Source organism: Dipodomys ordii, unplaced genomic scaffold (genome assembly GCF_000151885.1).
Source record: "Dipodomys ordii isolate 6190 unplaced genomic scaffold, Dord_2.0 Scaffold92, whole genome shotgun sequence".
Lineage (NCBI taxonomy): Eukaryota > Metazoa > Chordata > Mammalia > Rodentia > Heteromyidae > Dipodomys > Dipodomys ordii.
The window spans coordinates 2,750,694-2,764,631 of NW_012267308.1; the positions used below are offsets into that span (position 1 = coordinate 2,750,694).

Consider the following 13,938-nt stretch of genomic DNA (forward strand, 5'->3'; position numbering starts at 1 on the left):
GCAGCCCCCGCCCCCCATCCTCCGGCATGGAGAAGCCGGCAGCCGGGGCGCCGGAGGGAGCCCCGGGCCCCCGGGCGCAGCTCGCTGTCGTCTGCCTGGGTGAGTGGGGCCCAGACAGGCCTGGCGGGGTCCGGGGACCCCGGTTTTGCAGCTCTTAGACCGCGTCCAAGCTGGAACACCTCCTCCCCCTCTCCCACCTAGATGCTAGAGTTTGCCTGGGTCTCCCCCCCCACCCCCCCGCAGGGCCCTGGCTCCTACAATGGGTCTGGGCAGAAATCTCAGGCCTGAGGCCTACCAAAGAGGGGTGTGTGTGTATGTGTATTGGGGGAGGGGGAGTGACCCCAGAAGCCAAGTGGTTCCCCCCTGGGGTTTGTGATTGCTACACGTTCCTGCCATGCACCAAGGCTGTGGCTTCCACCTGGCCTGTCGCTGATCAGCTTGGCCCCTCTGAAGCTTCACACAAAGCCCAGCTGGCTGTCTCCCACCCTGAAGACCTGGAGTTGGAGTCAAGGGGTGGGGTGCTGGCTAGTCAGAGTTGGAGGGGGGGGGTCTCAAGATGAGGCTGGTAGAGGAGGATGCCAGGGAAGGAGACAGCTGTCACAAGGAGTCCTATTTTTCCCTTTGTGTCTTTCTAGACCCAAGAGGGTAGGCGTGTGTGTGTGTGTATGTGTGTGTTGGGGGGGGGTTCCAGGAGAAAAGGGGACCTCTCCAGGCCTCTGCCACCTGGGTGAGAAAGGTTCTTCCTTCTCTGCCCAGGAGTTGTTTTGGGTTTTTTTGGTCCATGGTTCCCAGGACTCTGTATGGGAAGAGGAAGGAGTTAAATCCCCAACTCACATGGTTCCTTTACCCTGATGGAGGAGGGAGACCCTGAAAGGGCTGGGGTCACTAGGGGACACCCTGTGATGTCACTGATAAGGACCACCTTTTCTTTTGGAGCTGGTCCTGGAGCTTGAACTCAGAGCCTGGGTGCTGTCCGTTAGCTTTTTCTTCTTTCCTTAAGGCTAACTTTCTACCACTTGAGCCACAGCTCCACTTCTGGCCTTTTGGTAGTTCCTTGGAGAACAGAGTTTCCAGGACTTTCCTGCCTAGGCTGGCTTTGAACTAGACTGGTTTTGAACGGTGATTCTCAGATCTCAGCCTCCTGAGTAGCTGGGATTACCCGGGTGAGCCACCAGCATGGCCTCTGGACAGATATGACCTCCTCACCTGGCCTGTGGCCCCCAAGCCTGTGGGAACACCCATTCCCAAGTTGTAGAGCAGGAGTGTGATGATCTGGTGTGTTATGACCAGGTTACAGTGGGGTCTGTGGGTATGGCAGGGTGGGTCCTGTGACTGTCCTTGGATCCTAGCCTCTTTCATCCAAGCCATTTTGGGATGGCAGGGAGTGTCTGGCAGATCTCTGAGCTCTGCCTTCTCGGATGAAGGGGACAGCCCTTAGATTTGTCTGTGTTGTCCTGTGCCTCTGTTAGGGCTGCCTCTGACCCAGGGCACTTATCCAGATCCTTCTGATCTCTCTTTGTGTTTCTCCTAGTGAACTTTTTTCTCACTGGGAGGCTCAGCAGCGCAGTTCCCGCCCTAGGTGAGTAATTCCCCACCCCCTCTTGCTGCTGATTGGCCCTTCTCGGTTAAGTGACTTCTGAGAACCTGCCTTCTGGTTCTGGCTCCATCCCCTTGTTAGGTATGTCAGACCTTGAGCATCTTTTCTGCATTATAAAGAAGCTGTTTGGTCTTCTGTGAGCTTCCACTTACTGGGCCTCAAGTTTCCTCTTCTGTAAAATGGGTGAGATTCCAGACTCTCAGGCCTGCTGGTTAGAGTTCAGTGAGCTAGTAAAGCAAAAGTCTTAGTGTGGTATCTAGAGCATGGTAGCCATGGAAACTCCAGAGGGCCCAAAGTACCAATGGCAGACTGGGACTCCTGTGGGCTGCTGATTACAGGGTTCCTCAGGGCCATGAGATATCATCAAATCCTTGTCTGAGTTAAAATAATACCTAGTGCCAGGCACCAGTGGCTCATGCCTGTAATCCTTGCTACTCAAAAGGCTGGAATTTGAGAACTGCAGTTCCAAACAAGTCGGGGCAGATAAAGCTGAGAGACCCTCATTTCCAACTAGCCAGCAAAAACCTGGAAGTGGAGCCATGTGGTTTAAGTAATATAATACCATCACTGAGTGAAAAAGCCAAGCAAAAATGCAAGGCCCTGAGTTCAAAAAAAGATGTGAGTGTGAAGTGAGAAGATGTTTGGCCACGTTTTCTAGGGCTTCTGGTTCTGCTTAGGGTCTGAGTTCAGGTGTCAGGGCCAGGGACCTAGGAGGGGCCAGTACTGGTTGATGATGGTTACAGGATAGGGAGCTGGTAAGGCCCAGTGCTAGTGTCCTGGATACCAGGTCTTGATCGCCCTCATAGTTTTCCACAGTTGGCCTCTGACCCAGTTCTGTGCTGAGCTGGGCTGGTCCTGGGACTCTTCCTTTTCAAGCCACAAAGGACAGCCCAACTTCCCATCCAGGACAGACTGGCTCTGCCCTGCTCAGGTATCTGTGGCCAGGATAGAGTAAGGTCAGGGAGATGAGGGGCTCACATCTTTGAAACCTGAGCCTTAAGTCAGCCTTTCTTCCTATAGAGCCTGGGAGAGAAAATTGCCCATGTCAGATTGTGGTGTTTTTATTTTTTGTACTGATCTTAGGCTTGAACTCAGGGCCTTGATACTATTCCTGAGCTCTTTTGCTCAAAGCTAGTTCTTTACCACTTGAGCCATAACTCTATTTCTGGCCTTTTTTTTTTTTTTTGGTGATTATTTAGAGATAAGAGTCTTAAAGACTTTCCTACTTGGACTAGCCTCAAATCACAATCCCCAGATCTTGGCCTCCTGAGTAGCTCAGATTACAGGCATGAGCCAGTGGCATCTAGTTTGTTGGATTTTGTATGTGTGTGTGCATGTTTGTACCAGTCCTGGGGTTTGAACTCAGGGCCTGGGCTCTGTCCCTGAACTTCTTTTGTTCAAGGCTAGCATTTTACCACTAGCCACAAAGCCACTTCTTCTTTTTTTTTTTATTTTAGTTTAGTGGAGACAAGAGTCTCATGGACTTTCCTGCCCTGGGCTGCCCTGCTTTGAACTGTGACCCTCAGACCTCAGCTTCCTGAGTAGCTAGGATGACAGGCGTGAGCCACCAACACCCAGCTTGTTGGATTCTTTTTTTGTTGTCGGTCATGGGGCCCGAACTCTGGGCCAGGGCACTGTCCCTCAGCTCTTCAGCTCAAGGCTAGCGCTCTACCACACTTGAGCCACAGCGCCACTCCTGGCTTTTTCTGCTTATATGGTGCTGAGGAATCAAACCCAGGGCCTCATGCATGCAAGGCAAGCACCCTACCACTGAGCTACCATCCCATCCCCTCGTTGGATTGTTTGTAAACTGTCTCCAGTGTGGGGTATATCATGGCTCATCTCTCAGGATTGTGATTCCCCACTCTGGCATGGGGCTCTCCACCATGGTTCTGTGGCTAGGAATTTCTCTTTGGTGCCTCACACAGGAGTTGTGATGAGGAATGGGCCTCCACCTTCCTCTCGGCCTTCACTGGCCTCAGATTCTCTTAATGGCTGAGCAATCTCTGAGGCTTTGCCCCCTTAATCTCGGCCACTACCTCGGCTCCTAGGGTGGGGCAAGATTATGCTGCCGGATCACCTGACCACTTCCCAGAATGCCTGAGGTGAGGCTCAGGCTGGTTGTGGTCAAGTTACACTGGCAGGTAGTCGGGAAATCAGATCTACAAATTGTGCTTCATCAGGCTTTGCTTGCATTCTCTCAGGAGGATTTAATGATTCTTTGGGGCCAGGGAAGAAGGACACAAGGCTCATGAAAGTGCCCACTCATCCTTTTTTTTTTTTTTTTCCACTTGAGCTGGTCACTAAGGGCAGAGGCAATCTGTCACCCATCCCTTGCACGTGATACCAGCATACCTCTGTGGTCCCAAACAGCCCAATACATGCCCTGCTATCTCTGTCTGCCCAGCCCGCCTTAATACTGTACCACAGTTCTTACTTCCCATGAGGGGAATCCCTGGAAGCCCCTGTCCCCTTCTTCTCTGTCACTGGCATGAGATGGCCACTGTCATCAGATTCCTCCCTCCCTTCTTTCCTTCCTTCTGCTCAAGGTTAGTGCTCTACCACTTGAGTCACAGCTCCACTTTCCCACTTTTTTTTTGGTGGTTAATTGGAATTAAGAGTCTCTGGATCTTTCCTACCCTAGCCTTGCTTCAAACCAAGACCCTCAGATCTTAGCCTCCTGAGTAACTAGGATTATAGGCGTGAGCTACCAGTGCTCAGCTCCATGAATGCTTGAGTCACAGCCTTGCCCTTGGCCATGGCCAGCCCTGGTTGGACTGGATGTCAGCATAGGAGACACTATGTGTAGGGAAGAGAGGGCTCCAGTACCCTCAAACCTGTTTCCTACCCAAAGGTGAGCTGTGCTTCTCTCAGCCTCTTCTTCCCCCCTAGCTGCCTGTAGCGGGAAGCTGGAACAACACACAGAACGGCGTGGTGTCATCTATAGCCCAGCCTGGCCCCTCAACTACCCACCGGGCACCAACTGCAGCTGGTACATTCAGGGTGACCGAGGGGACATGATCACCATCAGGTAAACAGGGTATGGGGGAATAGCTGGGCACCACACCTGTGTGGTAGCTCACACTTGTCATCCTAGCTCCTCAGGAGGCTGAGACCTGAGGATCACAGTTCAAAGCCAGCCCAGCCTAGAACATCCATGAGAGACTCTTATCTCCAGTGAACCATCAAAGAGCCAGCAGTGGAGCTGTGGCTCAAGTGGTAGACCACTAACCTGAGTGTGAAAGCTCAGAGACAGTGCCCAGGACCTGAGTTCAAGTCACAGGACTTGCACCAAAAAAAAATAGTAGGAGGGCTAGACACTAGTGACCTAGGCCTGTCATCCTAGCTATCCAGGAGGCCACTGAGATTTGAGGATCACGGTTCAAAGCCAGCCCAGGCAGGAAAGTCTGGGATTTTTTTTTTTTTGCCAGTCCTGGGGCTTGAACTCAGGTCCTAGGCACTGTCCCTGAGCTTCTTTTGCTCAAGGCTAGCATTCTACCGTGTGAGCCACAGTGCCACTTCCGGCCTTTTCTGTTTATGTGATACTGAGGAATCAAACCCAGGGCTTCATGCATGCTAGGCAAGCACTCTACCACTAAGCCACATTCCCAGCCCCCGTGAGACTCTTATCTCCAATTAATCACAGAAAAACCTGGAAATCGAGGTGTGCCTCAAGTGGTAGAGTGCTAGCCTTGAGCAAAAAGGCTCTCAGGGATAGCGCTCAGGCCCAGAGTTAAAACCTCAGGACTGGGGGGAGAGGGGGTGGAATGGGGAGGGTGGAAGGGAAGGAAGGAGAGGGGAAAACTAGTGAGGGAATCCTACATACTGGATGTGGGAGTGAGTGCAGCAGGCGTGGAGGGCTGGTGTGTGGGTGTGGCTAGGTATGTAGAGAGATGAATGTCCATGGCATTGTATGGCCCACCCCCCCACCCCACCCCGTATCCCAGATCCCTGGGCCTCCATGGCCTGGCATCCTGACTGGATTCTTTCTGTCCTGAGCTTCTTTCTCGGGGTAGTGGGTTGTCAGAGGCATTCAACTCTGTTAGGAAGGCATCTTAAAGACTGTGGCTCTGTGTAGCATCCTCTGCCATGCAGGTGGCTTCCGGCTTGGCTGGCATAAGCCCTGAGCAGGGCTCTCCGCAAGGGACCATGAGTAGGGTGGGATCTCAGCCGGGAAGGGATCCAGGCTGGAGCTGGTGTTCAAACTCTAGAAGAAGGCAGAGAGGGAAGCAGGGTGAGATGACCAGATGGCAACATGTTTTTGAGAACACACTATGGGTTCTGGCAGCTGTACCTTCTCTACATGCCAACATCCGAAAGTTCCCCCGGGTCTAATTATTCCACGGTCCCAAAGGACAGGGCCATGATCGGCACGAGCAAATGATGTTTCCATTCCTGTGCCTCAGTTTCCCCCCAGGGCCATGGCTAATGGTCCAGAGAGCATAACTTGTAGGAGCAAACCATGTCCTAATTTCTATGCCTCAGTTTCCTCCACCACTACAGGGCCATGGATATGTTGCAGGGAGTACAATGAGCAGAAGCAATGTCCTGTTTCTGTGCCTCGATTTCCCCCAGAGCCACAAAGCCAGGACTCTAGGCCAGGAAACAACAGACAGGAAGAGATAATGACCTAGTTTGATATTTTTTTTTGGGGGGGGAGGGGGAAGGTCTGGTCATGGGGCCTGAACTCTGGGCCTGGGCACTGTCCCTCAGCTCTTCAGCTCAAGGCTAGCGCTCTACCACTTGAGCCACAGTGCCACTTCCAGCTTTTTTTTCTTTTTGCTTATGTGGTGTTGAGGAATCGAACCCAGGGCCTCATGCATGCAAGGCATGCGCTCTACCACTGAGCCACCTTCCTAGCCTCTGACCTAGTTTTTGTGTCTAAGTTTCTTCCCTTCTGCCATAGGGCCATCGCAATGGTCCAGGGCAGTGTAACAAACAGGAGCAAGGTTCTAGTTTCTGTGCCTCAGTTTCCCCACAGAAGCTGGGTCATGGCTCTAGTCCAGGGTTATACAACTTCAGCATTGGCCACCATGTCATAATTAAGGCTGGAAGCTTGGGCTGCCCTGTCCCTGCTGACCTGCTAGAAGAGGGACTTTGGTCACCCACCGATGTCAGAATTATTCATACACCTGTCCCATGGTCCCGCCTTTGCCCCTCGCCTACAGTTTCCGTAACTTTGATGTGGAGGAGTCTCACCAGTGCTCCCTGGATTGGCTGCTGCTGGGCCCAGCGGCCTCCCCTCGCCAGGAGGCCTTCCGGTTGTGCGGCTCAGCCATCCCGCCCGCCTTCATCTCTGCCCGTGATCATGTGTGGATCTTCTTCCATTCGGATGCCTCAAGCTCCGGCCAGGCCCAGGGCTTCCGTCTCTCCTACATTCGAGGTTTGTGGAGCTGAGGGGGTAAGATGGAACCTTCCAGGCAATAGTCTTCACTGCCTCCAGTGCTCCCTGCAGGAGCTTCCTGACCAACCTGGCCCATCTTTTTTTTTTTTGCTCCAGGCTAACGTTCTACCACTTTGAGCCATAGCTCCACTTTTTGTTTTCTGGTAGTTAACTGGAGATAAGAGTCTTACGGGCTTTTCTTCCCAGGCTGGCTTGGATCCAAGATCTCAGATCTCAGCCTCCAGAGTTGCTAGGATTACAGGTGTGAGCCACCAGTGCCTGGATGCTTTTTTTTTTTTTTTGCCAGTCCAGGGGCTTAAGGCTACCTCCAGAGCTTCTTTTGCTCCAGGCTAGCACTCTACCGCTTGAGCCACAGTGCCACTTGCAGCTTCTTACTGATTCATTGGAGATAAGTCTCCCAGACTTTCCTGCCTAGGCTGGCTTCGAACCTCCATCCTCAGATCTCAGTCTCCTGAGTAGCTGGGATGACAGGCGTGAGCCACTGGTGCTAGCCTTGCCTGACAGTGGAACTGTCAAGATTAGAACCTCCTTATGTCACTGAGCTCCATTTCACATTTCATGGGTGGGTGTGGCTTTAGTAAAGACTCCTCCCCTCCGCTCCCCCCTTCCCCAATCTCAGATCAAGGATAGAACTGACCCTAAATCCCATTAGCTCCATGGCCCAGGGCCCTGCTGGGATTGGTGGAGGGGTGGAGTGGGGGGAGTAGCTCTGGGGTTCCAGGTCTTGTGTGCCCTCCTCCTGACTGCTTCTTGCCCCCTTTCTGTCATCTCCACCCCCAGGGAAGCTGGGTCAGGTGGCCTGCCAGGCAGATGAGTTCCGCTGTGACAATGGGAAATGCCTGCCTGGCCCTTGGCAGTGTAACACCGTGGACGAGTGCGGAGATGGCTCAGACGAAGGCAACTGCTCGGCGCCCGCCTCTGAGCCACCGGGCAGCCTGTGCCCCGGGGGCACCTTCCCCTGCAGCGGGGCCCGCTCCACACGCTGCCTGCCGGCCGAGCGACGCTGTGATGGCACTCAGGATTGCGGAGACGGCTCTGACGAGGCTGGCTGTCCCGACCTGGCCTGTGGCCGGCGGCTGGGTAGTTTCTATGGCTCCTTCGCCTCGCCAGACCTGTTTGGTGCCGCCCGTGGGCCCTCAGATTTACACTGCACCTGGCTGGTGGACACGCAGGACCCACGGCGCGTGTTGCTGCAGCTGGAGCTTCGGCTGGGCTACGACGATTACGTGCAGGTGTACGAAGGCCTGGGTGAGCGTGGGGACCGCCTGCTTCAGACCCTGTCTTACCGTAGCAACCACCGGCCTGTGAGCCTGGAGGCCGCGCAGGGTCGGCTCACTGTGGCTTATCACGCCCGCGCCCGCAGCGCCGGCCACGGCTTCAATGCTACCTACCAAGTCAAAGGCTATTGCCTGCCTTGGGAACAGCCATGTGGGGGCAGCAGTGAGTCGGAGGATGGCTCCGGCGATCAGGGCTGTTTCTCGGAACCACAACGCTGTGATGGCTGGTGGCACTGTGCCAGCGGCCGGGATGAACAGGGATGCCCGGCTTGTCCACCTGATCAGTATCCCTGTGAAGGTGGCAGTGGGCTGTGTTATGCACCTGCCGACCGCTGTAATAACCAGAAAAGCTGCCCCGATGGTGCCGATGAGAAAAACTGCTTCTCTTGCCAGCCAGGTACCTTTCACTGTGGTACCAACCTGTGTATCTTTGAGACATGGCGCTGTGACGGCCAGGAGGATTGCCAGGATGGCAGCGATGAGCACGGCTGCCTGGCTGCTGTCCCCCGGAAGGTCATCACAGCCGCTCTCATAGGCAGCCTGGTGTGTGGCCTATTGCTTGTGATCGCTCTGGGCTGCGCCTTCAAGCTCTACTCCCTGCGGACTCAAGAATACAGGTGGGGACCAGCCACGTGGGGGTGGTTTTGTCCTGGCAGAGGGCCCTGGGCTTATTGTGTGCCCAGCGGTGGTCTGCAAAAATCACCAGTCAGGGCAGGCCTGGGTCTTGAACTCAGGATCCAGGTACTGTTCCTGAGTTGTTGGGCTCAAGGCTAGTGCTCTACCACCTTGAGCCACAGCTCCACTTCCCACTTTTGTATGGGTTCATTGGAGATAAGAGTCTCGTGGACTTTCCTGCCTGGGATGGTTTTGAACTGTGATTCTCAGATCTCAGCCTTCTGAGTAGCTAGGATGACAGGCATGAACCACCAGTGGCTGGCTTAGGTCAAGCAATTTTTTTTTTTTGGCCCTTCCTGGGGCTTGAACTCAGGGCCTGAGCATTGTCCCTGAGCTTCTTTTTGCTCTGCCACTTGAGCCACAGTTCCACTTCTGGCTTTTTCTGTATATGTGGTGCTAAGGAATTGAACCCAGGGCTTCATGCATGCTGGGCAAGCACTCTTACCACTAAGCCACAGTCCCTGCCCAATGTAAATCTTAAATAATTGCTTTTGTACCTGTTGGAGGACTAGGCATCTTGTGTATATGTGCACATCTGTGCCAGTTCTGTGGCTTGAACTCAGGGCCTGAGCCCTATCCCTCAGCTTTCTTTTGGGGGGTGCAGTTGTGAGGCTTGAACTCAGGGCCTGAGTGTGTTCACAGTTGGCACTCTAACACTTGAGCCACAGCTCCATTTAGTATTTTCTGGTGGTTCATTGGAGATAAGCATCTCACGGACTTTCCTGCCTGGGCTGGCTTTGAATCATGATCCTCAGATCTCAGCCTCCTGAGTGGTGAGGATCACAGGTGTGAGTCACCAGTACTGGCTCCCTTAGTTTTTTGTTTTTTTTTTTTTCACTCAAGGCTATCACTCTACCACTTGAGCCACACCTCCCCTTCTAGCTTTTTGATGGTTCATTGGCCTGAAGAGTCTCACACACTCTCCTGCCTAGGCTGGCTTCCAATGGCGATCCTCAGATCTCAGCCTCTTGAGTAGCTAGGATGACAGGTGTGAGCCACAGGCACCTGGTTTGGTCATCTCTTAATGTGTGGATGGAGGGGTGGGGAGGAGTTCCCTGAGTCCTGTGGTATATTCTGGACAGCTCTATCATAACAACCCCCCCCTCCGCCCGCCTTCTGTCCATTGTCCTCAGGGCATTTGAGACCCAGATGACACGCTTAGAGGCGGAGTTTGTGCGGCGGGAGGCACCTCCCTCCTACGGTCAGCTCATCGCTCAGGGCCTCATTCCACCCGTGGAAGACTTTCCTGTCTATAGCGCATCCCAGGTAAGCCCCGAGGGGGCTGTGTGTGTGACACCCCCTCCCCTCTTGCAGGGCCAGGCTTCCTGCCAGAGTTCAAGGAACGCTCAAGGACCATGAAGCCTCAGGGCTAGGCTGGTCCGGGAGGGAGCGAGGAAAAAGCCTCATTTGCAGTGATCTGGGGGGAGGGGGTGGGGGACTACCGTGCCAGATGAAGGCGGCACAGGTTGACCTCAGACCCCTGAGTGACTCTAGCTGCCACTCTCCCCCTCCCCCCCTCCGCACCCGCAGGCTTCCGTGCTACAGAACCTGCGCACAGCCATGAGGCGGCAGATGCGAAGGCACGCCTCTCGGAGGGGGCCCTCCCGACGCAGGCTGGGCCGCCTCTGGAATCGGCTCTTCCACAGGCCTCGGGCGCCTCGGGGTCAGATCCCGCTGCTGACGGCCGCCCGCACCTCCCAGACAGTACTGGGCGATGGCTTCCTCCAGCCAGCATCAGGGGTCGCCCCGGATCCCCCTGCACCCCAGACGGACACAGGCAGCCCCCAGGTAGCTGGGGGTGGACCTTCCATTGGCCCTGGCCATACAGCAGAGGTGGGCTCTTCGGGGCCCTCCTCACTCTCAGGCTTACAAGACTCAGAGCGTACACCTGCAGACAAGGACATAAAGACCCCCAGGGAGTCTGTCACTGACAGCCCAGGCCCTGGGGACACATCTCCTGAGCCCTGCTTGGCCCGGGATCCCCAGCCCCAGGCTCCCACTACCACAAGCAGCAGCAGCAGCAGCAGCAGCACCCATTCACCAGAGTCATTGGGGGTCTGCAGGAGCCCCCCACCGCCCTGCTCCCCAACTTCGGAGGCCAGTGACGATGATGCTCTCCTGGTCTGCTGACCCATCGGACATGTGGGTGACTGCCACAGCCATGCTTTGGAACCAGGGAATACACAGTCATTTCTACCCTGCCTCTGAGTCCTTTCTTACAGAGAGAGGGGGAAGGGGTTCTCCCCCCGTGGCCCAGGGAGGGGCTGGCTGCCCTCTGCCAGCAAAGCTACGATCAGTACGCGCTGAGCCCCAAGTTAAGGGGTACGGCCTGGTGCACAGGTCTGCAGAGCTGGCCAGGGAAAGAATGTAAGGTGACAAGTTTGTCTTTGGAGGAAGTCCTGTGTGTACTTTGGGGGTCTGAGGGTATGTGCGTAGAAATCTCACATCGTGTGACTCCCCCCAAATCAAATCTTGGAATCCATTTCTAGAGAGAGAAGAGAGACATGCTGCCCATTTTAATCAACCTGTGGGGTTGGGGCCCCCACAGAACTGGGTCATGAGCTGTGACAGGAACATATGGGAGTTGGGGGGGGTCCCTCATTTACAGTGAGCACACTGAGCCCTAGAGATCTTGGCTAAGAAGGGCTTCTGTCCAACATAGGTTGACCTAGCTGGTGCCCTTTGCCCTTTGGCTATGATGGTGTCTCTGTGTGTGTGTGTGTGTGTGTATGTATGTGTGTGTATCTCAGATGTTAATGGGCAGGGCAGGGAATGAGTGAACAGGGGAAAGGACTTTGGGGGTCTCCTTGCAAGCTGTGAGGTCCTTGGGTCATAGAGACCAAGGTCCCAACTGACAGTGGTAAGCCCATGGCCCAGACAAGGCTGGGCATGGGCATTGGTGCTGTTGCGTCCCAGATGGAAATCTGGGAAATCTGAGAGGCCTGAGGTCAGGCTGGCAGGGAGGGATGGGGGAGTAGCAGACCACACTGCTTCCTATCCTGTCTCTTTTGAGATTTGAGTCAGCCTTAGGTCAAGTGACAAATCCACCCCATGACACCTGCCCAGTAACCAAGGCTTCATAGGACTGCCTGTCACTCAGAACCACTCCCCCCACAATCCCCCTGAGCACAAGCAACAACTAGCCCTGTTTTATTTCTAGACCTTTTTCAAGGGAGGGGGAAAAAAAAGCTAACAGGGTAACAATGCTAAGGCAGGAATCCCTGTTTATATCAGCCGGGCTTCCTAAACAACAGGGCCTCTAGAAAGAACTGCATCTTTCTTTTTGTTGTTATTTGTTGGTTGTTTTGTTCTTCTGGGAGGGGGGATTTTTGCACACACACACACACACACACACATACACATACACGGAAAAAAAAACATCGCCTCAATAAACAACGTGTAAACAGAGACAGCCGCCTCCCGTCTCTATAAATGTCTCATTGTGTTTTGGAGGGTTTGTTGGTGGCAGGGAGTGGGGAGGGCTGACCCATGGGGCCATTTTCCTCCTCCTCTGGCAAGCCTTGGGGGTACACCACGAAACACAACTCCTGGCCCCAGCGTGTCATGGACTCTGAGGAGAGAGAGAGACAGACAGGTGGACTTTAGGGGCCTGATGCTTCTGGACAGGAGCGGCCCCATGTGGGAGAGAGAACCTCCTTAGGTGGAGATCATCAGCGCCCTCTGCTGGTGGGTTCATGACACTACAGCGACATCTCAGAGGCATTGGAGGATGGGGGTGGCGGGTGGGGTTGGGTTCTGTTATCCACTTAGTTTGGGGGAGAACCTACTTGGGGGACAGATTCCCTCTTGAAGCCGTAGGCCCCGAGGCCTAGCTGTCCATCTCACCTGTGAGTCTGTGCACACACTTTGGTTTGCTTCTCCAGAACACACCCAGGAAGAAAATGGGTACCCCTGTGAGGATGATGATGATGCCGACACCACAGACCATGGGCTCTGAGATGAAGCTGAAGACCAGCAGGAAGGCCCAGAACACCAAATACGCCAGGGGGATGAGGAGATTCACCTGGGGAAATAGCAAACAGGACTGTGGGTGATGCAGGCAAGATCCCATCTCTCCTGCATACCTTCCTTAACGTGTCTCTTTGAGCCGCTTTCTTAGGAGCGGGGATCTGCCTTTTGGACATGAAGAGTATGTGGCCACCAGATCATGGGTTGACCAGTTGTCTGCATGGTTGGGGAGTTCAGTAATTTCTACAGTGTTGAGCTTTACATACGGTGTGCCTACAAAGATATATGTAAGCCAGATACCAATGGCTCATGCGTGTAATCCTAGCTATTCAGGAGGCTGAAATTTGAGGATCACAGTTCAAAGCCAGCCTGGATAGGAAAGTCCATGAGACTCTTATCTCCAATTAATTAACCAAAAGGCAGTAAGTGGATGTTGAAAATGAACTATACTACTTTTAAGTGAGATGGGAGACAACAAAAGAAAGGGTGACATTGTCCAAAGAGAAATGTACTCTTGGCCAGGTGCTGGTGGCTCACACCTGTAAGCCTAGCTACTCAGGAGGCTGAGATCTGAGGCTTACAGTTCAAAGCCAGCATGGGCAGGAAAGTCTTATCTCCAATTAGCCACCAGAAAACCAGAAGTGGCCCGGAGGCTCAAGTAGTAGAGTGCTTGCCTTGAGCTGAAGAGCTCAGAGATGGCGCCCAGGTCCAAAGTTCAAGCCCCAGGAACAACAACAACAACAACAAAAAGAAATGTATTCTTTGTTTGTTGCTGTTGGTCGCGGGGCTTGAACTCTGGGCTTGGGTGCTGTCCTTGCACTCTTCAGCTCAAGGCCAGCACCCTACTGCTTGAGCCATAGCACCACTTCTGGTTTTCTAGTGGTTTAATGGAGGTAAGAGTCTCATAGATTGTTCTGCCCGGGCTGACTTTGAACTGTGATCTTTAGATCTCAACCTCCTTAGTAGCTAGGATTACAGGTGTAAGCCACCGGCACCTGGCTAGAAATATACTCTTT

The 13,938-nt window shown here is 53.9% G+C and overlaps 2 protein-coding genes across 3 annotated transcripts in view; one reads left to right on the forward strand and one right to left on the reverse strand.

Annotated features, from left to right (window-relative positions):
• Positions 1-22: 22 nt before the first annotated feature.
• Positions 23-11,155, forward strand: Lrp3 (low density lipoprotein receptor-related protein 3). Of its 2 annotated transcripts, none has more exons than XM_013026297.1 (7): positions 23-99; positions 1,532-1,579; positions 4,490-4,628; positions 6,766-6,980; positions 7,782-8,895; positions 10,087-10,219; positions 10,484-11,155. In XM_013026297.1, the coding sequence occupies exons 1-7, from the start codon at positions 27-29 to the stop codon at positions 11,081-11,083; spliced, it is 2,322 nt and encodes a 773-aa protein (XP_012881751.1). In that variant the 5' UTR covers positions 23-26; the 3' UTR covers positions 11,084-11,155. The 2 variants fall into 2 exon arrangements, with proteins under 2 accessions (XP_012881751.1, XP_012881752.1); XM_013026298.1 differs by having other exon boundaries at positions 10,600-10,985.
• A 1,235-nt stretch (positions 11,156-12,390) lies between these two features.
• The window catches only part of Slc7a10 (solute carrier family 7 (neutral amino acid transporter light chain, asc system), member 10), a 36,613-nt gene continuing 35,065 nt past the window's right edge, over positions 12,391-13,938 (reverse strand). Inside the window, exons 9-10 of the mRNA XM_013026163.1 lie at positions 12,800-12,977; positions 12,391-12,524 (exon numbers count right to left, since the gene is read on the reverse strand). Coding sequence (XP_012881617.1) covers positions 12,391-12,524; positions 12,800-12,977 — 312 coding nt within the window. The remainder of the gene's footprint in view (positions 12,525-12,799; positions 12,978-13,938) is intronic.